The 25,222-nt window shown below is 32.4% G+C and overlaps 1 protein-coding gene across 3 annotated transcripts; it reads left to right on the top strand.

The window, feature by feature from the left end:
* Positions 1-490: 490 nt before the first annotated feature.
* Positions 491-24,463, top strand: LOC110657654 (histone-lysine N-methyltransferase, H3 lysine-9 specific SUVH4). Of its 3 annotated transcripts, none has more exons than XM_058131702.1 (16): positions 491-598; positions 1,283-1,854; positions 3,125-3,190; positions 3,570-3,635; positions 4,968-5,022; positions 5,179-5,288; positions 6,210-6,389; positions 12,632-12,736; positions 14,723-14,821; positions 15,227-15,276; positions 15,379-15,467; positions 22,091-22,250; positions 22,788-22,893; positions 22,982-23,164; positions 23,434-23,670; positions 24,056-24,463. In XM_058131702.1, the coding sequence occupies exons 2-16, from the start codon at positions 1,306-1,308 to the stop codon at positions 24,167-24,169; spliced, it is 2,169 nt and encodes a 722-aa protein (XP_057987685.1). In that variant the 5' UTR covers positions 491-598; positions 1,283-1,305; the 3' UTR covers positions 24,170-24,463. The 3 variants fall into 3 exon arrangements, with proteins under 3 accessions (XP_057987685.1, XP_057987686.1, XP_057987684.1); XM_058131701.1 differs by having other exon boundaries at positions 517-701; XM_058131703.1 differs by lacking the exon at positions 12,632-12,736 and having other exon boundaries at positions 516-701.
* Positions 24,464-25,222: the final 759 nt, after the last annotated feature.

Here is a 25,222-nt window from a genome sequence, read left to right as displayed (position 1 = left end):
ATTAATATTTAATATTTATATGTAAATTATAAAGAGAATAATTGAAAATGCATAGAGATAAAATTATTATTATTATTATTATTATTATTATTATTATTATTATGAGATAGAGTTTTTAACTAAAAATTATTTTTATTTTTTATTATACAACTTTATAAAATCTAATATATTACAATACTATAATTAAAAAAAATTATATTTAATGAATTATTTATTTTTTAATCAAGTGATATTAATTAATATAATATATTAAAAATTATTAAAAAATTATATATAAATAAAATTAAATAATAAATATTAATAACGAATATAAATAACTTAAATATGAGATTCAATTAATGAGTTTCCATACGGTTTAAAAAAAAAAATCCCAAACATAGTAGAATGGGCCCACCAACGATACAGCGCTTTCACTCTGATTTTCCCGCCTTGATCGTGGCATTTTAAAGCTTCCCTTCCTTTGTCCTTATAATTAAAAAAATACAAAAAAAGAAAAGCCCTAAATTAGTAAATTGGTCCCTGTGGGGTTAGAATTCGAATCTCTCGGGAATCGCTCTTCGTTTGATAATTCTTCTCTCTTTTCTATATCGCTTTTCTGGTATGTTCTGCTTCATGTTGTACTCTTTTCTCCAAAACCCATTGCAGAAACTCATTGAACAGTGACAAATATAACAATCAGCACCTCGTTAGCACCTATTTAAGTGAGACTCCTTTCCAACAATTTTTTTTTCTTGGTTTTTCCTTTGAAAAAATTGTATATTTAATTTGATTTTCAATAGGGATTTCCGTTTTCTTGAAAACCCATGTCCAATTTTGATTAACAAATCCAATCCAATTTAAAATCACCAGCCTTTTTTATACTCGGAAAATGTTATCTCAGAATTCAGGAAGTCAGCTGAATTCCAAGGAGATTATATAGTAGTACTCGTTTTGTCTCATATTTTAGTGGGTCACATTGATTATTAGAGGACTGGAGTGTAAGTGTGGTCCTATCAAATAATTTATCCATTCCCCGTAGTTATTTGTCTTGAAGTAGCAATTTGGGTTCATTGTTATTGGGTTTTTTGGATTTTTTTTTTATTTTTTATTTTTACTCGTACTTGTAGCCGTCATCTTTGATTTTGTTTCTGCTACAAGGTTTTATTTGTTGTTGAATGGGGAAAATGATTTATAGAGCGGATCCTACCTAATTTGGGATTAAAGCTTAATTGTTAATTTGGGATTAAAGCTTGTTGTACAAGGGTGCTATTTCTTTATTCAATAACTTTTGTTTCTGATGCAGAATTTTGATATTGGAATCAATTGATGGGTAGTCTGCACGAGGGTGGTAATGGTTCCAATCAGAATTGTAGCGAGCAAGAAACTCAAACGAAAGTACTTGATGTTAATGTGACCAAGAACATTGCACAAGAAGTTCACAAGTTGAAGTCCAAAGAACTTGTTCTGGAACGAAGGGTTAGCCCAAGACTTAAAAATATTCCCAAAGATAAAAGACCTTATTATGGCAGTGATTGCAGGAGGCAGTCAGTCTCTCTTAAGGATTATAGTAATGATAGGAAAATGAAATTGAATTCTCTTAGCGATAATGGTCGCAAGAAAAAGGCTAAGGTTGATTATTCAATCAAAGATTGCCTAACAGATGTGTCTAGAAAAGATGTAGAAGATAAAGGCACTAAAAGTGGCTCGGCAATTATTGAGCCTGCTGATACAGAAATTGTGGATTTAGAGGATGAAGCTTATTTGAAATGGACGGATTATGAGGCCTTTCTAGCTGATACTATTCATCAAAAGGCCATCAATAGGGTGAAAGAGACAATACGGATTTTTAACAAGCACAGTCTTCACTTTGCTCAGGTGATGTCATCTGCAAAGATCTTTCATACAAATGAATAAAAAAAAAAAAAATTATATATCAGTTTGAGCGTCTGTCATGCTAATCTTGACAAATAGTAGGAGGATGCCTATTAATTTTTCCTTTTGCCAGCTCCATTTTGTCATATATTTGAACATATTTGCATTTTGGTGCCTTTGGCTTACAATTGCCATGTATCCATCATTGATATTTTTTATTTGAATTAATCTAATGTGAGAAAAAAAAAGTAATACTTTCTTATTAGATTTTTGAAGTATCTTTGTTATTGCATGATCAAGGTGCCCATACTTATTTGTTCATTTATACTTACTAGTTAAACCAAAGGATTTAAAAAGATGCTTGTTACTATTTTATGGTTTTGTTTTCCTCCATTCCATCATTCTTTAATGTGAAGTTTGCGGGTGGTGAGTTACTTTAAGGCAGTCTGGCTGCTATAGATTCTATATTCTTAGGTTTGTTTTCAATTTTGTGAATTTTTAAGCGTGAAATTCATTTGTCATGTTGCAAATAAGGCAAGGAAACTTGGATGTGGACAAGGAGCAAAACAAGTTGCAGTTGCTTAAATAATGAAGAAGCAAACATTATTATAATAAAGGAATATTAGCATCGTTGGGGTTAAATTGAAATTCATTATTGCCATTAAAATTGTTGTGAAATAAACTAATTAGTTAAATTATAAAAAAATAAACTAATTAATTAACAATATTCTTTATATTCTTACCTACTTGAGTTGGTTATACATATTACTGAAGGTTTTAGTTTATTAGGAATAATCCTGCCTCTCTGTGTTTAACTTTGAATAGGGATTGTACTTGGTTGTGGAACTTGCTTCTTGGCTTCCTTCATTGCTGCATCTAGTGTCTTGGAGAGTTTTGCTTTCCAATTCTCAAGTTTTCATCAAACAAGTTATAACTTTGATTGAATATAACATTCCATTTTGTAAACAACTTGTATGCAAACCCAATATAGACACTCGGTTTGATTTATAAAGTTTCTTTTTGTGTGATGAGTTGTTGATGTCTTGATGATGGCATCTTTGTCGTTTTATGACTAGTTTTAGTAGTCATACTGATTATTGATTGTCTAGGAAACACATTTATTGGTAACAAGATTCTGCCGGCAAAATATATGTTAAGAAAAATCTATTTTTTGTTATGTTGCGGAATTGACAGCTTATGAGTTCCTTAATTTGGATAGATAATTGTGTTGGAGTTAATGTTTGTGCTCAGTACTAATAAAGACTTTTAACAGGAAGAGATGAAGAGATGTGAGCAGGGAGAGGTCAATGATGAGCAAATTGATAATGGAACAAGGAATGTGAGGGTCTTGACCTTTTGCTATCCTTCTTACAAATTCTCCATCCCCCAACCCCCTTTTCTTTCTTTGCTGGTTTCTGAAATTTTTGTTTTAAGTTCATATTCAATTTTTGAAGCTTGTTGTTGTTGAATCCCTCAGTTTGGTCAATGCATTTAAGAAATGATTGTTTCTTATTTGCCTTTCCTGCTGCTGCTCCCTTAAGATTTAGATTACAAGGTTAAATAAAGAAGAGTTTTAAGATATGTGGTCTTTGCTGTCCTGTTTTCTTCCTGCAAGAATAGTAGAAAGACAATGTTAAGCTGGGCCTTTTTGTGCCTTATGCTTTTTAGAATTGATCTTTGTGGTTCTTATTTATGTTAATTCCCTGACCATATTGCAGAATGGAAGCCCACTTGCTGACAATAAGCGATCTAACTCGCGAACTGATTTTAAGGCAATTACTGAGGCAAGTTGTTAGCAATCCTACATCCTTTGATTATTATGGACATTTGGGGCCTGTGGTTCACCCAAATAAATTGGCATGCTTTCACATTTCTGCTGTTATGTTGCTTTTGGCACAATAATGGTGAACAAAGATGTCATACCGAGATTTGAATCGAGAATTAAAATATAAAATTTGGAAATTCTAGAGAAATCAAATTGTAAGATTTGGTATAAATAGTTTAACAAATAAAAAAATATATAGCTTGTTTTAGTTTAATGAATATTTAATTATGAAGCTGATTGGAGAGGCACTTTCTTTAAAAGCAATTAATGCGGGTCCCATCTCACCATGATGCATTCCCCTCGTACATTTATTACACACAAATGAAAAAAGCATTCAAAAACATTTCTCATGTTAATTTAGTAATCAAAGTACTTGACATTCACAATCACTTTGATATTACATGCATGGCATACTTTTTTGTTTTTCTATGCATGACCTCTATAGCTTCAGGTTCTCAGTTTTAACTATCAAGTTATGCTTTGGGTTCTGTGACCTATGGAATTTCTATTTCCATTCATCTTTAAAATGGTAATGTTTCTGACCTATGTTAACTTAAAAACTTAATTAGATAACTTGCAATAAATTAGAACCAGAATACTATCAAGTTCAATGTTCACTTATAATCTGATTTAGAGTTGAGGTTTTAGGTTTGGGGAGAAAAAGATAAAGAAGATAGACAAAGAAAGAGGCAAACTTTAAGGTTTTTTTTTTTTTTTTTAAAGGGAGAGGGAGAAGAAAAATAAATATAGGGATTATAATAGAGATATCAACAGTGATTAAATAAGATGATGAAAAAAAAAAAAGAAGAAGAAGAGAATTACATATCTACCTTAGTTTGAAAACAGTGAAAATTTTAAAGTTTACTTGAATCATACACTTTGAGTCATGAACTCATGTTTCATCTTTTCTATACCTATCGATCATAAATCCAATTCAAATTATATACTTGAATTTCATTCAATGATACGATCTGAATTACACAATATCTTATTCTAAAATATAATGTTGAATACACACAACTAGTTGACATTCTTGTACTTAATTATGAGAAACAAAAAATGTTGTTTGTTATGCATGGATTGATGCCTGATCATGCAAATAGTAATGCAGTAACTTATTGATTGTTATTAAATAATTTTTAAGCCATTAGCCATTTTTATCTCTTATATCATGTCAGCCTTTAGAATGATTCTTTCTGTGGGTGTGCATCTTAAAATTCTAGTGATTGGTTCTTACTTTGATATAATTATTATTATTATTATTACTATTTTTTTTTGTTGATTATGGCAGATGAAAAATAAAAAGGAAGTCTTATACCCTGAAAAGATGATTGGTCATTTACCTGGTTGGTGAATAATAATTTGGATATATAGAGTCGATATTTATTTCCACTGTTTTGAGATTTATTTTCAATTATGGCTATCTTTCTAGTTCTGCAATTATATTTTGTTGCATTAAAATGTTGGTACTCGAAACTGTGAAAGTATTTCTAATTGTGCAGGTATTGTTGTTGGGCATCAATTTACCTCTCGAACTGAAATGGTAGCTATTGGTTTTCATGGTCATTGGATGAATGGAATTGATTATATATCAAAATTTTCTGGAAAATTGGTAATGTCAAATTAACTATCTGGCAGATATTATCCTGCTTCCACTCCTCTTTCTTTTCTTTTTTTTTTTTTTAATTTTTATTTTTTTATTATCTGGAAAATTTTCTTTTTTCTTCTTGCATCCTGAAAAGCTGATATTTTGGTAGTTTGTATTAGAATTGGTGCTTATGACATCACTCATTTTTATTTGTTACTATGTCTTGGAACTTTATTATCAAAGACAGTACCTAATTTTAAAAGTTCTATCTCAAGTCGACTTTGCATGTTGAATAAGCAACGTGGTTGGTGTTATTTTGTTTCCTTTTTGAACTTACAAAGTTGTATCTAAATTTTGGCATAATGACTAAAAAGTGTTGATTTGTTATCAAGTTTTTCAACCTACCTGGGTCAAGTCACATTGCTTGTCATAGCTCACTCATAACAACATAATTGTGTGCCCTTTATTCATACTGCCTTTGATGTAGACTAAAAAGGTTACATTGTGTGCATTAATGAAGAGGAGTACATTTCAGCATGTGATTACTTTAAACTTTCTCTTTGAACTCATGGGAGATAATTAATTTACATTTGTTAATTAATATGCATTAGTGAAGTAGCATTTAGAACTCCTTGAATCACATTAACTTTGTGAAAATCTGGCTAAGCTTAACTGTGCGCATAATTGAGGGCATGGTAGTCTTCTAGGAAGGAATTATGATTTGCAAAAATGTTGATAATCTATGATTACTTGGACTTTTTGTGTTAACAGAGCTAGTTAGAATTTTTATGGAAACTAAAATAAGCAATTGATGCTGTTAAGCTGTTTGAACATCATGGCTGGTAATTGGCCCTTGACTTGGACCATCATTTATCATGTTAGAATCATCTTAAATGGAGGCTTTTTAGCTTTTAGAATGTTTAAATCTCTCTTGGAATGTTGCAGAAGCAGCGCTGTGGTTATACTTGCCCATTAGCAGTGGCAATTGTGATGTCTGGACAATATGAAGATGATGTTGATTGCTTAAATGAAGTTGTTTATACAGGCCAAGGTGGAAATGACTTGCATGGTAGCAAGCATCAAATCAAAGATCAAGTCATGCATCGTGGTAATTTGGCTCTTAAGGTGTGATATGGATTTTATGTTTGTATCCAATTTTGGTGATGCTTTGTCATGTTGTTACATTCATAAATACTATTTTGGTATTTCATGAATGCAAAGTTGAGACCTTCATCATGAGATTGCAACCGTAACCTAGTGAAAAAAAAAGTCCTTTAACACATGCCCCTTATGGTGCCGTGATTATGAACTCCTTTTGTGGATCTTGCAAAGTAGCAAGGCCCCGTTAGCAGGCATAATCCTTATGGGTCGTTATATAATTCAAAATACTCTGCGGAACTTACACTAGAAGCTTCTAAACTTTTTGACAGTTATTCTTTTTTAAATTGTAAAATAAATGCCTACTCGAAGTGCTTAATTTGGAAATTATGTTTCTTAAAGTGAAGATACATGTTGTATTTTTTTTTCCCTCTAGATCATTTAGTTCATTCACTCAAGGAAACGAAAAAGCAACCATGCATGTATATATATATATAACTTTTGGTGTGTGTGTGCATGCCAAGTTTTCTTTAAGAAAGTAAATTATACTTCAATTAATAACCTCATTTTAATGGTGGAAAATGCAAAGCATGAAAAAAGGTAAAATAAAATACAAAGTACAAAAAGAGTAAGTGGGAAAAAAGTTACCCATCTAATCATATAATTGTAGTTTTTTTTTTTCCCTAGATCATTTAGTTCATTTACTCAAGGAAACAGGTTTTTTTATTTTTCTATATATATATTAAACTTTTGTTGTGTATATGCATGCCAAGTTTTCTTTAAGAAAGTAAATTATACTTCGACTAATAACCTCATTCTAAAGGTGGAAAATGCAAAGCATGAAAAAAAAGCAAAATACAAAGTACAAAAAGAGTAAGGGAAAAAAAGTCACCTGTCTAATCATATATTTGTAATTTGTATAACTGCCGGAGTTTCTCTTCTTATGTTGTTGTCTATGTGAAACTCTCTAAATCTGTGTGGCTTTTCTTATAATTGACAAAATCAATATAATTTATGACACACCAGCACCTTTAATGAAGGGTATGCAATGCATTTAACCTTAAATTTATTGGTCATATCAAAATATGTCCCAAAAAAATGTTCAACACACTTTTATAGGTGTCAAACACACATTTGGCACTTTATGGTAGGCGAAGACAAGATTTGGATATTGCAGACTATTTTTTTGGCTCCTCGAATGATGTTGGGATGTATGAGATTGGTAATCTCTCCATCCATAAATCAGATTTTGAATTTTTTTTTTCACTTTTTGATGATTATATTAAAAGAGTACAAAACAATGAAGAGATAAGTTCTTTTAATATAAGAACTAAGTCATGATCCAAAACTAGTTGGGGTTGGCTAGATGAATCCTTTTAATGAAGAGATAAATGCTCTTAATGACTAGTAATAATTCTTTTTACTTTTATTATGCATTAGAGTAAATGTTCTTAAGTTTGACATTATTTTTTTAAATATTTTACTAGATATTTTATATGAATTTTTCTTCGTAATATATGTAATTTGGGGCAAAACTAATTGATTTATTTCATCAACATATATATATATATATATATATATATATATATATATATATATATATGTTCTTTCTAAAATTATGCTAACTAAATAAGAAGAAATACAAAGTCTTTCCCTATAATTATGCTATCAATTTGATTCCTATTTTACAATAACATCCTATTCTATAACACTTCCCCTTAAGCTGAAGCATAAATGTTAATCACGCCCAACTTGTTACAAATATAATCAACTCGAGCTCCATTCAAAACTTTTGTGAAGATATCTCCTAAATGTTCTCCAGTCTTGATGTTCCCTGTTAGATAATCTTTTGTCGAATCATTTCACAAACAAAGTGACAGTCAATCTTAATATGTTTAGTTCATTTATGAAACACAGGATTAGAAGCATTATGAAGAGCAACTCGATTATCACACCATAGTTTAGGAGGTAATGAGAACTTAATCCTAACTTCTTCCAATAATTGAGATATCCACATCCCTTCACACATTAATTGTGCCATGGCTCTATACTTTGACTTAGTACCAAATCGAGAGATTATACTCTATTTCTTACTTTTTCATGCACCAAGTTACCTCCAATAAAGACACAAATCCTGAAGTTGATCTCCTGTCAACCTTAGATCCTGCTCAGTTTGCATTTGAAGAGCACTCAATATTTGAATGTCCATGATTCCTGTACAAGATGTCATGCCCTGGAGCTCCCTTCAAGTAACACAAATCATGCCTCAAAGCTTCCCAATGGGTAATAGTCAGAGCGGACATCAATTGACTTACTACACTGATACAGTATGCAATATTAGGACAGGTCACTGTCAAATAGTTCATTTTCTAGCTAGTCTCCTATATTTCTCCGTGTCTTCAAATAACTCACCATTTTCTGCTGTAAGCTAGAGATTAGGAGTCATTGGTGTATTGCCAAGGCTTAGCACCTAATTTTTCTATTTTTGTCAGCAAGTCAAGAACTTATTTCCTTTCAAACAAAAAGATGCGTTTCTTACATCTCATTATTGCAATGCCTAAGAAGTATTTCTACATACCCTAGTCTTGCATTAGAAATTGGGTTTGAAGGTAAGAATTTAAGAGATGAAATTCTTGTAGTGTCATTCCCAGTGATGATAATATCATTCACATCGATTATTAGCAAAATTAGGCTATTCTCATAAAGTCTATAGAACATAGAATGATCACATTACTCTTCTTCACGCTAAATTCCTAAGCCACCTCACTGAATTTCCCAAACGAACTTGAGGACTTTGCTTCAAGCCATACAAAGATTTTTGTAGTCTACACACTTTACTAACTCTCTCTGAGCAACAAAACCAGGTGGTTGCTCCATAGAGACCTCTTCCTGAAGATTGCAATGAAGAAAATCATTTTTGATATCCAGTTGGTGTAAAGGCCAATCATATGTGGCTGCTAGAAAAATAAACAAGCGAACAGAAGTAGGCTTATCCACAGGAGAGAAAGTGTTAGATTAATCCATTCCATAAGTCTGAGCATAGCCTTTGGCAATAAGGCAGGCCTTTAGTTGAGCAATAGAGCCATCTAGATTCACTTTCACTGTGAATACCCATTTGCAAACAATGGCTTTCTTATCGGTGGGTAAAGGCACTAGTTTCCAAGTACTATTACATACAAAGCCTCCATTTCCTCTTGTATTCCTGCAAGCCAGTCAGGATGTGACAAAGCTTCCAAAATAATTTTAGGAATAAAAATAAAATCTAGAGAAGAATGAAACAAAAAGACAAAAAAGACAAATGGTTATAAGACATAAAAGATGAGACAGTTCAAGTGCACTTCCGACGAAGAAGCTATTGGTGGAGGGTCTGAGTCAAGGGTCTCAAATCTCCTAGAATAAACATGAACTTTAAATATAAGAAATGCCTAAAGCACAACCCATGTGCCAAACTTTAGAACTCCCACACTCGGAAACACCAAGAGATATACAACACATAGCAAAACAATAACTCATAAGGTTACAACAAGCTATCGAGTTCCAAAACACCTGCAAAGAAGCTTTAGCACCCAAGGTAACTCTGAAGCTACACATGAACAAGAAGAAAAAAGACACAGGAGGAAAGGGCAAGAAACAGAAGTTGTGGTACCTAAAATAAGCAAGGACTCCTTTAATAGTCACCAAATAGGGCAGTAGCTCATTGGGCTAGCGTTTCAAGTTGACCAAGTCGGAAGAAGATGGAGTAGAAATGTTCACCAGAAACACCATTACGCGCTAGCATTTGGATAAGTCATGCATGTGGAGGACATGCGCAGCTCCTCTGATGATTAGACGTAGGGAGATTGATGGTTAGCCATAAGCGCTCGTCTTGAGATGGGCGGTGAGATCAAACTATCACCCTATATGGGTGAACTAGGGATGTGGGTAATCAAACAAACAAAAACTCTTAATTTCTTTTTCTAGAAAATATTTTCTCTTACGTAAATAGCTCTGATACCATGTAATTTGGGGTAGTACTAATCACTGTTATTAAAAGCGCGCCTCTGAGGTGTAAGGCGCACCAGGCGAGGGACCCATCTCCTGAGACACCCAAAGGCGAGCGACCTACTGGAGGCACATCTAGGTGAGCCCAGGCGCACTAAGGTGTCAGGCATTCCTTAGAGAGCCTAGCCATAAACGCTCGTTTTTTTTTTTTTTCTTCCCACATGTAGACAACAACCACAAAACAAAAAGAAGAAGAAGAAGACATTGAAGACAGCAGGCAATAACCTTGAAAGAGAAGAAGAAGAAGAAGAAGAAGAAGAAGAAGAAGAAGAAGAAGAAGAAGAAGAAGATGTTGTTGAAGACGATGCGTACCTAGCTGCCTGCTGATGAAATGTAGGCTGCTGCTAAGTGGTGGGCTTTTATTGATGTGGCATGTAATATTATTTAAATGGGTTGAGTTTAATCGATTGATGGTTATTGGGCTAAACTTAATTTAGAGATAATATATTTTATTAATACTTTTTTGCATGTATTTTTTGATTTTATTTTTCATAAAATAAAAATAAATATAAATTATAGTTATAAAATTCAATTTAAATTATTTTAAATTATGTTTAGGTAGATATTACTAAATTAAACCTATAATTAAAATTAAAATTATAATGCAATAAAAATAAAAATTATTATTTTAATATTATATTTGATTTAAAATAAAATTAATATAATAAATTTGAATGATAATTTTCAATAATATATATAATTTAATTAACAATAACGGTGGTTAATATATTTTTATATGATTACTAATATAATAATTAAATTTATGGTGCTTATTTTAATGAATTTGTTATATAATTTATTTTTAATGAATTTTTCATATTCTTGCGCCTCACCTCGCTCAAGCGTGCGCCTGCGCTTGCGCCTTGCACCTAGGTTTCAGGACCTCTTGGTGCCTTAGTGCACCTTGAGCCTTTAATAACAATGGTACTAATTGATTTATTTCATCAATAATGATTGTATATATATCATGGTTTTAAATAACGGCCGTTACATTATGTAACGGTTGTTATTGATGGGTTTTTCAAGGGGCCGTTGCCCTTTACCTTGTTATTTGAAGGCAAATGTTAAGTTGCATTTGTAACGGCCGTTACCACCATTACATAGCGGTAACAACTGTTATTTAATATTAAGTAATGGCAATGGCCTTTATCTCAATAATTCAACTGACAAAAAACACAGACATGTTGTGTCTTCTTTATTATTATTATTTTTTTTTCATTCTCTATGTGTTCTAGCCTTCCAACTCTTGTTTCTATCACATTTTCTCTCAAAATTTCACTTAAACTTCCCCTTCTTTCTTCAAATCTCTCCCTTGTTCTTTCTTAAGGTAAGATCATCATAAATATTTCTATTCTCCATAATTACTTCTTACAAAAGGTGAATATTATTTGTTTTTTTTTTTTTTTTTGCATATTTGTTAAAGAAAATTTGTTTGATGTTAGGTTTGTTATTAAATTTATAGTATGAAGCATTGGTTTGCCGATCTACAGTTCATGTGTTTTTTTTTTTAATTTGAATTATTTTTCAGAATTAATTTAATTAAAATACATTATTAATAACATTTAATTTGATGTATTTATACTTATTATATAGTTATGTATCTTAGTTTTACTTATATCTACCAATATTTAATCATTTCATCAACTTTGCAAATTTTTGAAAAAAATTTGTATAGCGCTAGGCCGTTATCATTGCGTTAACACCGTTATAAGCTTGTTTCTGTTACCTGTAACCGAGACCGCGATTTGAAACCATGAATATATATATATATATATATATATATATATATGGAGTCTCCTTCCCGTGCCATTTCTTTATCATTAAAAATTGTCACGACCTGTGTTCGTGTTCGTGTTTGAGGATATAATTTGATGAGTTTTGATGAATTTTTCAGCTTGTGATTTGGTTATTATGATTATAATCCAACCTTTCATTGGAAAATGCTAAGTAGTCACATGCATTTTGGACAACTGATTGATGTGGGTTCCATGTACTTTATGTGTTCCGCATTGACCAATGATCTAATTGCACAATTGTGTCACTTGCAACTATGCTTATTAGTCCTTATGGGGCAATTCATCTTGGACTAAGTTTCTGTTAATACGTTTTATTTATATTTTGAATTGACATGTTGGCTTCTAAACCATTTTGCACAACTCAATGAATAATTTGAAAGTACTTGAATCAATTTGTTGTCTTACTAAAAGTTCATTTTCATTCTCTTGTAGAATAATATGGAGCAATGTGTACCAGTTAGAGTCATCCGTGGATATAAACTTGGTGCTAGTCGCAGCCGCGACCGCAAAGTGTACATGTATTGTGGCTTATACAAGGTTGACAATACCTTTTCTTTCAGCTTCTCTTGTTTTCAAGGAATTTTATATGTTATAGTTATAGTGTGTTAATGAATTTTGTCTTTAAATATGTTGAAGATGCGTAGGTTATGCCTATTCACTCACCATCAATGAGTTAGTGATGGCTTTTTAGAGGGTAGATTATTAGTTCAAAAGTGTTGAATTCTCAATTTTAAATTCTTCAAGTTCTTTCATTTTATATGTATATGCACACAAGCACATGTACAGACACACATATAAATTCTAAGGCTTATTGGACAAAAAATCCAAAACTTGTATGCTTTTTACAATAGCCAAACCTTTTTTTTGTGTGTCTTATAGCTAAAACTTAATTAGTAGCCATAATTGTTGCCAAAGGCACTAAATTGAATTTGAAAAAGTAATAGTAAATTACAATATGGTCCCTAAAGTTTTATTTGATTAAGAAAATTTAAACTTTATATTTAAATATTTTTTATTTATAATATAAAACATATTTTACATTTTTTTTAATTGAAATTTTATACTAAAAAATATTTTTATTGATTAAAATATATTTTAATAGAATAAATAATTCAAAAATTACATAATAATAAATAAATACAAAATAATCACACTGTAATTTTTTTTTATCCTAGTTGTCAATTATTTAAAGTAATTGCTCAACTCAACTCAACTCAACTAAGCCTTTATCCCAAAAATTTGGGGTTGGCTATATGGATTCGCTTTCTCCACTCTAAACGATTCTGGGTTAAATCCTCAGAAATTTGTAATGCTTCTAGGTCATGTTGTACTACTCTCCTTAAAGTAATTACGTTTTAATAAAAAACAATTTTTTACATAATAATAAAATTCATTTTGATTGGTTCAGTACAGTTCAAAATCGAAGCAATTTAATGCTCACCCTTACCCAAAAGCTCCCAAGCAATGGCATTTCATAAAATATAAATTTGAAAAACATTTTAATTAGCTTCATATGGGGGTAAGAATTTTGGAGAAAATCAATATTTTGTGGCTCTTAGGCTTAAGAGGCTCCTTTTTCTGCAAAGTTTGCAAGTTATATGTATTTTGGCCTTTCAGCTTTGCACCTTATTAGCATGGACACACGTCTTTGATCTATTAGATATAACTGAAACAAAATTAGTAACTTACAAATCAAATTGATAAAGTTAAAATCATATTTACCTAATTCACTTACCCACCATTGGTATTGTGATCCCGTTCTAGTGTCCCAAGACATGGTACTTCAATGTTCTGGAACATTGTGGTTCATGTTCCGCCTCGCTCAAACTAGAGTTCCGAGGAAGAACGAGAAAAAGAAAGAAAGAAGGATAAGGGGAAGAAGAAAGCAAATAGAGAAGGAGAAGCAACAACAACCAAGCAAAGGAGGAGAAGGAGAATGGAACTCATTGTTATCTTCTTATGTTTATTTTTTTATTGTTAGTGGTAGGGCTATGCACGATTCTTAGGGGTCCTGAATCGAACTAAAAAACTATACAAAACCGATAAGAACCACAATGAACTGAATTTATTTTGATGCTTTAGTTCAGTTTTAGTTCTTCACTAAGAATTAAATCAAAACTGTACTGAAACCGAACCAGAACCAGAACCGAATTTATACATATGTTTTTCTATGATTTTTAGATATGTTATATACTTTCAAATAATTATACGTATTTATATATGCACGTATGATTATGGACTAAATACAACGTAATATTATTTTTCATTTCTCTTTTTTTTTTTTTTTATAATTTTAGTTATAAATACATTAAATTATCTCATACTTCTTAATTATAAGTGTACTATTATACTATATATGCTTAATTCATAATTATATTTGTACCTTATAGTTAAATTCTAATAATTATAATATTTCTTTTAGCTATTTATTAATAAGAATGTCACGTGTTCCATTAATTTTGCGGGTGCTTAAACTCTAATAAGAATGTCACATATTCCATTAATTTTTTGTTCTGTCTGTAGGTTGTGAATCATTGGGCTGAGAAAGGTATTTCTGGACATAATGTTTTTAAATATCGTTTAAGGCGACTTCTAGGACAGCCCAAAGTTGACATAGATCAGGTGATTATTTCTTTTTCCTTTATTTTGGTGTGTATTGATCCTATAGAGAAGGTATTTTGGTAGTTCATCATAGTGAATAACTTTTACTGATCTACAAAAACAAATTGCAAAATTGTTCTTCATTTGGTATGGTTTACTAACATTTTGCTTAACTTTTTCTTAAATGCAAGGCAATGTGACAGTGAATTTACCCTTTGAATAATTTCCTTTTTAATTCATTACATAATTGATTGGGTATAGTGTTATGATGCATTCACACTTGGCTATAAAGAATCATACCAGCAGTTTGTTATGTCCATTTGTTTCTGCAGACAGATTTCTTTGTGACATAATATTCTATTTTTCTTCCATTTGTTTAACTTGTGTGCCAATAGTATAGTCCAACCAATTTGTGGCTTTGTTTAGGTTCATTATGAAAGAGAAAGAAAACCCGGTGTTTCTCCAAGATTACCTGGGTATGAAATCTGTAAATTAAGCTGTCATGTAAATGAATAATACACTGTTTTTCTTGAGCATCATAAACATCATGCGAACTGATAGAAGTACTGTTTTCTAAGCTTGGTATGTGAGGACATTTCTTATGGTGAAGAAGATATACATATTCCTGTGACAAATGTGATCGATTATCCTCCAATTGCACCTGCAGGCAAGTTTGCTCTCAACTTATACACACACACACACACAAGCTTTCCCCCACCTTTTTCTTTCAATAGCTTATCTTTTAAATGCCCAGTTTGTTTAAAGTGTATCTTTGCTTATTGCATTAATAGTTGTTTCATTTTCATTTTACTAGTTTCTAGTGTTGTACTGTTGCATATAGATATTTTTATTCTTTTGCTTGAGAGAAAAATTGTTCTCACATATCCTATGCTTTCTTTAGCTAATGTTTTTGTTTATGACCATCACAGTAATTTGGTTTTTCTTACTAGCTTTCTAGTATGTAGGTGAATATGTAAGAAAATTTGCATCACTCTATAACTTCTACTTATTGCCTTTATAATCTTTGTAGTCTTAAAAGATTGCATTTTGATATTAGGCTTAACTCATGGCTTTTTAATTTCACTAACTTTGGGGAAAACTGAAAAGGTTGCTAAGTTTCTATCTATGAGGTTCATTATTACATGTATTTACTAAGTTTATGTTTAAATTTAATTGGCAACCAAACTTGATATGGTGAAGTTTAAAATAAGTTGCCAAGTTTTCTTCAAAACTATCACGACTCGTTTTTGGAGTCGGACCAACACTAGGACTTCGGTAGGTTTAAGGCCATCAAAGCCCATAGTAAGCCTTTAATAACTTAAGAAAATCTCATTCAAAATATTTTGAAAACATTATATGTCCAATTACAACTTAGAACTAAATATTCTAGCATTTTTCAAAAAAAAAACCAAAACGAGGTGACACAACACAAACCCTAAATTATTCCAACAAATTAGAGTGGTACAAGAAGCCCTTATCATAACATTAGTGATAGTATCACCTTTCACTTTCTTATCACAATAGGTAGATATCCCAACCACATTCTAAATAAATACACATATATAACGTGCTCTTTATCCATAATTTATTAGGTGGATTCCCAACGATTTTATTTAAAACAAAAACAGACACACGGCTGGAAGTATTTAGTCAACTACTTGTGGAGCTATCTATGATGTAGCTTTATTAAATTGGTCTTCTTGAAAACCTGAGAAAAAAAATTTAAAAAGTAAACAAACAAAAAATAAATTGGAGTGAGTCTCCAGTGAAGAGATATTTAATGACACACAACATTTATAGAATTAATCTTACCATCCTTAACACAATTCCATCTTCCTTATCTACATAAAATGCAATTAATTACAACTAAACAACAATTCACAATTAATCACAGCATTTCATGGATCGATTTATGTTATTCTTGAATACTTTAAGGAAATCTATTATTCATTTCTCAAACAATCCATTCCGCAACCGAAGTAGTTCACATCACAACTATCTCGGGTACTTGCAGCATAACGTAAGTCGGTTTTAAGTGCAGCACTGCACATGCCCTTCTCATCTTGTTTCGATCTATAGCGATGACAGAAGTAGCTTTCCAACCTTTAATTTTTCATTTCACACCATTGTTAGTGCATATAATCCTAACCCCCTTAGCATAAAACATAACTCAATTAGCCCATGAAACAAAAGAAATAACACCAACAATTAATGCAATAATAAATATGCATGATGATCCAATTCCATTGTTTGAAAATAAAACTGCTAAGTCACATGATGTGAATGACATATTAAAAATATTCTAATGATGCCATGGAATGTCATTTAATATATACTCACCATGATTTGATGACTGGACTGAAATTACTCTTGTTGATGAGAAGTAGAAGAAATATCCGTATGGTCTAGAAAAGTAATTATGAAAAATTGATAAATATGAATTTAATTAAAATAGAAAATAAATTGGAATTAATTCTTTCAAAAATAATCCTTTCAAATAATGTCTGCTAGAGGATCATTACTGCAGTCAGCTACAATCATTTATTCCATAATAGTGCCATAGCTACAGTCTATCTTAATTTTATTAATTCAGCCAACAACCTTATTATTTTTTAGAACCGAATATGCAATTTCCTTAAATTTTGGTAATTTAATTAATTTAGCCAACAACCTTATTGTTTTTCAGAATTGAATATGCATTTTTCCTAAATTTGGTAGATAGATAAACTTCAAACTAGCTAGTCCAAAAACACCGATAAAAATATTCAAACGCATAAAAAGAGAGCTTAGAGTTATTTGAAATACGAAACTGACTTACACTAATGAGTTTGTGATCTTGAAAAACGTGAAGGGGACTAGCTTCTAAAATTCGCTCTTAGGTTCGTAGGATGCCACATGGCAGGTAGAAGTTATGCCATGTGTCGAAGTGCTAGAGGTCTATAAAGCAGAATAGATTTGGAGTAGAGAACGAAGAGAAGATTGGAGCTAAAGAGCTTGATTATTCCTTCAAGCCATTTGGGTTACAGAGGAATACAGAATAGGAATATACAAAAAAGGAATATATAGATTCTAGGCTATTTTACAGATCCTAGAAAAAATCACATGATTACAACAACTAATTAGGAAGACTAAGGACATGAATCAAGGTAAGAATCTCAACAAATCAAAGCATCTTAACAAGGTCCACGTGTCAAAAACGCGTTATGCATAGTGCTTCCGCGTGGCTGCATGTCAACTGACATGGCGATGACATCAGCATACCTGTAGAATTGCTTCATTGGTGCGTCTCCGGAGCTACTATTTGCTAATAGAGGTTTGTAGCCAAATTAATGTTGGTAGCTTTGACTTGTTAAGGGGAGTTCACTAGTGGTATGTACTCACCGGAAAGACAGCTAGATAGTGACAAATTGATGATGGCAGAGGCTTGGGGAAGGGTTTTCAATCTACTAATTTTGTCAATGTCAAAGGCTTTTAAAGGTAGCTTCGAAAGTTTGGTGTATGGGGACTGTTTTGGCATGAAGCATTCACGGTGGGGGTTACAAAATCAACTGGAGTCGAAGGAGAGTTTATGGATTCCAGGTTTACAATAAGTGTCTCCTTGAGACTCAATGGGGTATTTAAAGGCCTTCTCATAGCAAATTAAGGCTGGAAATCACGCCAATTGAGCCTCCAAAAGTTGTTGGCCAGTGAGGAAAGTCAAAAACGGCAACTAGAGGCTCAAAAAGTCACAAGCCTGTCAGATGGTGGATGTCAATCCATATGGTTCATGTTGACCAGGTTGAAGGTCAAGGATGAGTAGAATGACGGAGTTTTGTGCACACATGTGACGAGTGCTTGGCTGCTTCTGTGTGTTGGACTCCATATTGTTGTTGGGCTTGGACCTCATGCAGGCCTAGCATGTTGAGTTTTTGACTTCATTTTTTCAAAACTTTGGAAGTTCGCTAAAAGTTCCACGGGTTTCGACAAAATGTGGAACTTGCTCCAAAAATTTTAGAAAATTCCTAATTTTATTTTTATACAAAGCTTTGAAATTGTCAAGTACTAAAATAACTAATAGGGAGGGCTTTGATCTTGTCAGTTTCTTTTGAGTATCGTCTACCTTTTGTCTAGCAACACATAAAAATATGGATTGCTGCAAAATTTGAAGTTTGAAAATGTTTTCCCTTTAGGAACTACTAGATCATTAACAATAATATTATTTGTTGACTAGGCCTTATAAATATTGATAAAAGGGGATTTGTAACAGTTATGTGCTTGTGTTTTATAAAAATTTTGATGTTTATTTTCACCAAGAAATTTCTCCTTTAACAAAGCACAACAGATGATATTCATTAGAATAGAAAATTTTTAAAAAGAAAAAAAAAGATCAATTTGAAGGAGTTGAAAAGTTGAATTGCCTCTTTGAGGCAATAATTGTGCAATTACATTTGAAGTTGGAAGTTATTTGGACAGATTCACTATTGAAGCTAGATCTCTAGTGGTGGATTGGTGTGGGAGGGTTGGTGGTGTTTAAGTGGCAGGGAAGTGGAGGGGTGGAGCAATGGAATGTGTGGCATGGGAAAGGAGGTAGTGTTAGTGTTGAACATATTAGTTTTGGAAGAAAATCGATAATATTTCTCTATATTCAATCTGTGTACATTAAGCTGTATTTAAATGCAAGGTATCTAATCTAAAGAGGAATCCTAGATACATAAGGAAAGGTAATCCCATATAGATAGGAATACCAAAACATAAATAGGAAAGAATAAAAAACCCTATAAAACAGTATTATAAATAAGGAATATATAGAAATAAATAACATGATTCCAACACTCTCCTTCAAGTTGGCTCATGTATATTACACATGCCCAACTTGCAAACTAGAGTATGGAACAATTTGCTGCTTAGACCCTTAGTGAACGCATCGGCCAATTGCTCCTTCGAAGACACGTGAGAGACACTCAAAGATCCATCTACTATCTTCTCCTTTATGAAGTGTCGGTTAATTTGTATATGCTTGGTCCGATCATGTTGAACTAGATTGTGCACAATACTAATAACAGCTTTATTGTCACAAAATAAGGACAAACTATTTGTTTCTGTCAGCTTCGTCTCTTCCATCAATTTTCGCAACCACAATAGCTCACAAATTCCCTGTGTCATGGCTCTATATTCTGCCTTAATACTAGATCTTGCTGTCACATTTTGCTTCTTGTTCCTCCAAGTGACTAGATTCCCACCAATAAAGGCATAATAACTTGACGTTGATCTCCTATCATTGAGAGATCCAGCCCAATCTGCATTTGTAAAGACTTTTATTTGGAGATTAGCATGCTCTGAAAAAAGAAGTCATTTTCCAGGTGCAGGTTTTAAATACCTCAGGATATAAAAAACAGCCTCTAAGTGAGGTTCCTAAGGATCATCTATGTATTGGCTTACTAGACTCACTGCATAGGCTATATCTGGTCTAATATGAGAGATAAATTAGTATCCTCATCAACCTCTGATATCTCCTTAAGTCAACTGATTCTCCAACTCCTGCTTGCAGCCTATGATTATTTTCAATAGTAGATTCAACAGGTTTACAGCCTAACATGCCAGCTTCCTCTAGGAGATCCAATATGTATTTCTTAAAGATTCTTTTGTCTGATTTGGCCACCTCTATTCCAAGGAAGTACTTTAATTTACCCAAGTCTTTAATCTCAAATCCCTAAGCCAAGAGCTTTCTTAGATTGGCAATCTCTTCCTTGTCATCTCTTGTCACGACTGTGTCATCAACGTAAACACTAAGCAGTGTAATCATACCTTTACAATGTTTCATAAATAGAGTATGATCAGCATTACTTTGGTAGTATCTGTTGGAATTGATGACATTTTACTTTAATTTATAGGATATGCTTATGAGAAAATTATGCAATTGATTAACTTAATTAGTGCTTGTACTAAAGAGTGATTTAAGGAATGCCATATATCTCGTACTTCCATTATAAATATGAACTCTTATGTATTATGAGGACAAGAAAATGAAAATGTAATCTTTTGAGGTTCATTCAAATTCTCTCCCTTTTCTTCTTTCTTTCTGAAAAGGCAACATGGTATCAAAGCCTGCAAAAAATTCTAGGGTTTATTTTTTCTTATTGCCCTCCTCCTTCACAAAGCTATGGGTTTAAGTCCTAAGTGGTGCTTTCAATTTTCGGTTTTGATTTATCCCTGGTGACATATCCTTGTAGTTCTATAGCATGAGTGAACAATAAACAGGATCTTGACTACACAAGATAATTAGTACCATTAAACTTTATGGGACTGATTTGTAAAGAAGGATTATAAGTCATAGCACCTGTATTAGTTTCTGAATTCTTCTTTTTTTCTTCAACCATTTTCGATAAAGAAAACAAAATACCAGCACTGAAATACTGCAGTAGGTAGAATAACAGTATCGAAAAATTGCAGAACTAGTTCAAAACAATAGGTCCAAGCAACAAAGAGCTAACTAGATGAAGGAAACCTGTTGGGCAGAGGCACAACTTATAGGGAAGGCCATTGGAAGAAAGGAAGGCAGGAAAAAAATACCGGAAAAAGCTTCATGTGCAGGCGCGTGGGAATGATGCTGAACTTACAGCAGCGCATGGAGTCACGTGTGTCACCAGATGATGGATCCTTTTTGAGGACAGGACGATCGGCGGCTAGCCTTCCTTCTGAGAAGGGTGGTGTACCTCAACCCCTCTTGCATACGTTGCCTAGAAGCTTGACCCAAACAAACTCTAACCCTAACTCTGATTGCTCACACCAATAAAGGATGGCAGAGCTCTTATACCATGTTGAACATATTAGTTATGGGAGAAAAAACACTATGTTTCTTTATTTTCAGTCTCTGTACATTAAGATGTATTTATATACAAGGTATCTAAAGAGGAATCCTAGATACACAAGGAAAAGTAATCCCATATAGATAGGAAGACCAAAACATAAATGCAAAAGAATGAAAAACCCTATAAAACAGTACTATAAAGAAGGAATATACATAAATAAATAACGTGATTCCAACAGTTAGGGATTAATTGCAAGTTTGCTTTTGTGACCTAAATTTGAGTTGCTTAATGCTGTTTTGGTGTTTGTCCCTTGGTTTTTGTTTCAGAGGTATCTTTCCCTTCTCAAGTTTTTGTTTCCCCTTTTCTATTGATAGGGAAATGCTTGTGATGCCCATTCTTTCCCTATTCTCTTTGGCGTTCTTGTGTTACTGTGTTCATTGCCATATCTTGATTGTTATTAATTCTGCAAGCATTATTAATGATAAAATCTCAAAATTTGTAGGGTTTAAATATACCAAATTTGTTCAAGTTTCAAAAAATATTACTGTTCCCCCAAGTGCCTCTGGATGCAGTTGCAAAGGACAATGTACTAATCAAAAGTCTTGTTCATGTGCTCAACTTAATGGCTCTGACTTTCCGTATGTCTCCAGAGATGGTGGGAGGTGAGTTGTGAATTATTGATCTTATGTGAATCTTATTTTGGTTGCTTTATTGGAATGGTATATAACAGCATTGATCCAATATGGAAGTTTATTATTATAATTTATAATGCTAAAAATTCTTCATTTTGCTGGTAGTTTTACTAAATTTGTTTACCCTTTTTGGCATTACATTCATTAATTTCATGCATATGATTCAACTGAAATTTGATGGCTGTTGCAGAAAGTGTCTGGCATGGGCAACATGTAATTTTAAACAACACTATGGGACTCGAATTAGTTAACATGTAGATCATGCCTTTTCTAATGTCATTTTTCTTGTGTTCACAGCTGGTTTAGCAGATGTCCTGAAGTTAGCATATTGATTATAATTTGCAAACTTTATTTTATATCCACATTTCCCATCTTTTTTTTCCCCTTGTTCTTTCTGCCTTCATCCTTTCTCATTCTCAAGTTTTTGCATTTTAATTTCCTATACATTGGTCACTGTTTGTTTCTCATCTCAGCCAGAGCATATTCTGGAATATTTTCTGTTTTCAGACTGATTGAACCAAAGGATGTGGTGTTCGAATGTGGACCACAATGTAGCTGCAGACCAAATTGCACTAACCGTGTATCTCAAAGGCAATTAAAATACCGACTCGAGGTATATTACCCTTGCAATCAAGAAGCAATTTCTTTTTAATAATGTTGAGTAGCACTGGTGTCGAATATGAAACATTTTCTTTGGACAGGTCTATCGTGTGGAGAACAAAGGATGGGCTGTTAGGTCGTGGGACTTTATTCCTTCTGGTGCTCCAGTGTGTGAATATGCTGGAATTCTTAGAAGGAATGATGAGTTGGATAATGTCTCTGAGAATGACTATATATTTGACATTGATTGCTGGCACACAATGAATGGAATTGGTGGAAGAGAGGTACTGGTTAAATATTGAAACAATAATGAGACTAAATTTCTCATTTTTTTTTTGTTGAAATGCTGAATTTCAGTTTTAACCAGTCTATTGTCTGTTCAAACTGTTACCAGTTTCATTCTAAACTAAACTCTCCTCACAATTTTACATTTATATCCTGTGACATCTTTTCTGGTGCTTGTTTCTAAAGCATCTCTCTGTTTTAATACTTCACATTCTAATGCCATGTTATACGAAAGGCAAAAGCATTTACTGAAGCACTTCTCCTGCAGAAGCGACAAGGCGATGGATCTGCACCTACAAGTGATCTTGCAGAGAAAGAAGACGATAAGATGACAGAAAGCGAGTCTGAGTTTTGCATAGATGCAGGTTCCTGTGGTAATGTTGCGAGATTTATTAATCACAGCTGTGAACCTAATCTATTTGTCCAGTGTGTTTTAAGCTCCCACCATGATATTAGATTTGCTCGGGTAGTGCTTGTTGCTGCAGATAACATACCTCCTATGCAGGTAATTTTCTCTTATTTCTCTCTCTCGCTATGGATTTCATGGGTATTTTTAGCTGATCTTGATCTAATATTAACGTCTATTATTTGGATCTTGTATTTATAGCCGACCCCAAATTTTTGGGATAAAGGCTTAGTTGAGTTGAGTTGAGTATTTGGAACATGTATGTGGAAAGTGAGCAATCATCAGCTCTATTCAGACACCTGGTTGGATACTGCTAACATTGTTTGATTAATGTTTGATCTATGAGAAAGGTTGTCCTGAAGCTTCAACCTAAAGGGTTTTGTGCTTGTCCTGAAGCTTCAACTTCCCTTCTATCTATCATCTTCTATAAATCAACACCAATTTTATTTGGAATAACGAAAGGGTCGTTCATTGTTGCAAACAGGAACTCACATATGACTATGGCTATGCACTTGATAGTGTTATTGGTCCTGATGGGAAAATAAAACAGGCACCATGCTTCTGCGGCACAAGCGAATGTCGGGGACGTTTGTATTAGGCAGATGAAGGCTTATAAATTTCAGACTGTATCTTTATTTCCAAATGAGTTTTGTTCTTTCTTTCTTTGTTTTCCCCTCTGTGGAAGAAGCAACACCAGTGATGAACAGTGTATTTGATGTATTTTTTTTTTCTAAAATCAGATATAGGTGTAGGAGTGCCTGCATGAAAGTATTGTTCACATCTTTACCTTTGTATAAGAAAGGTTGTACAGTAGAGAGTTTTACCTTGTTGAAAGCAATCATGATTTCTTGAACCTGATTTTATTGATTTCCAATTCCATGATTGTTTCATATTGTTTACTTCTTTGCTAGTTATGCATTGGCATATTTCTACACTACAGCTATTTTTAGCCTATTTTAGTGCTTTCAGCATTTAGGGTTTTATATTTTGTTTTGTCATTAAAGTGCTAATGCGTTAAGTATTATTGACCAAGTACTAATGTGACAGACGTGGAACTGTTTTGATTGCTTCCCTCTGCATCTCTCTCTCTCTCTCTCTCTCCAAATCTTCTTACAACTAATTTGAGAAGCTTTGCTTCAACAAAAACCATTCTGGTTTTGGACCACAAGGCTTAAAGATTTTTGCAATAGCCCTCCTTTGCTTCAAATGAATCATGAGTTTTTGGGTTTTGTGATTCATGGATTGATTTTTGAAATTTAATTATTCTAAAAATCAGATAAAATTAATAAAATTAAAAATTTTAAAAATTAAATAACTAATTTATCAAAGTATTAAAACTAGATATCAAAAAAAAAAAAAAACTAGAGATTCCAAATCCACGCAATATACGCAATATGCACCTTACTACTCTCCGTAAAAAACATTAATCTGATTAATATTCTTAATATTTGAATTTATCCCTAATAAAAATTTATCTTCAATTATTCAAATTCATTTCAAATCTAATAGTTATTATCTAAAAATATGACTTGTTTAATTTTATATATTTTAATTAATAGTAATATTAAAATATTTTTAGTAATAATTTATATTTTAAAAATTTAATTATTCTATAAAATATTTATATTATATTTATTAAAAATATAATATA

This window comes from Hevea brasiliensis, chromosome 13 (assembly GCF_030052815.1).
Source record: "Hevea brasiliensis isolate MT/VB/25A 57/8 chromosome 13, ASM3005281v1, whole genome shotgun sequence".
NCBI lineage: Eukaryota > Viridiplantae > Streptophyta > Magnoliopsida > Malpighiales > Euphorbiaceae > Hevea > Hevea brasiliensis.
The sequence above is the reverse complement of the archived record's forward strand: the minus strand, read 5'-3'. Positions and strand labels throughout refer to the sequence as shown.

Coding starts and splice junctions, on each gene's coding strand:
- LOC110657654 (XM_058131702.1), top strand. CDS start 1,306: ATGGGTAGTCTGCACGAGGGTGGTAATGGTTCCAATCAGAATTGTAGC. Junction 14,822..15,226: donor CCAAAGTTGACATAGATCAG/GTGATTATTTCT, acceptor GGCTTTGTTTAG/GTTCATTATGAAAGAGAAAG. Junction 23,165..23,433: donor ATGGAATTGGTGGAAGAGAG/GTACTGGTTAAA, acceptor CTTCTCCTGCAG/AAGCGACAAGGCGATGGATC.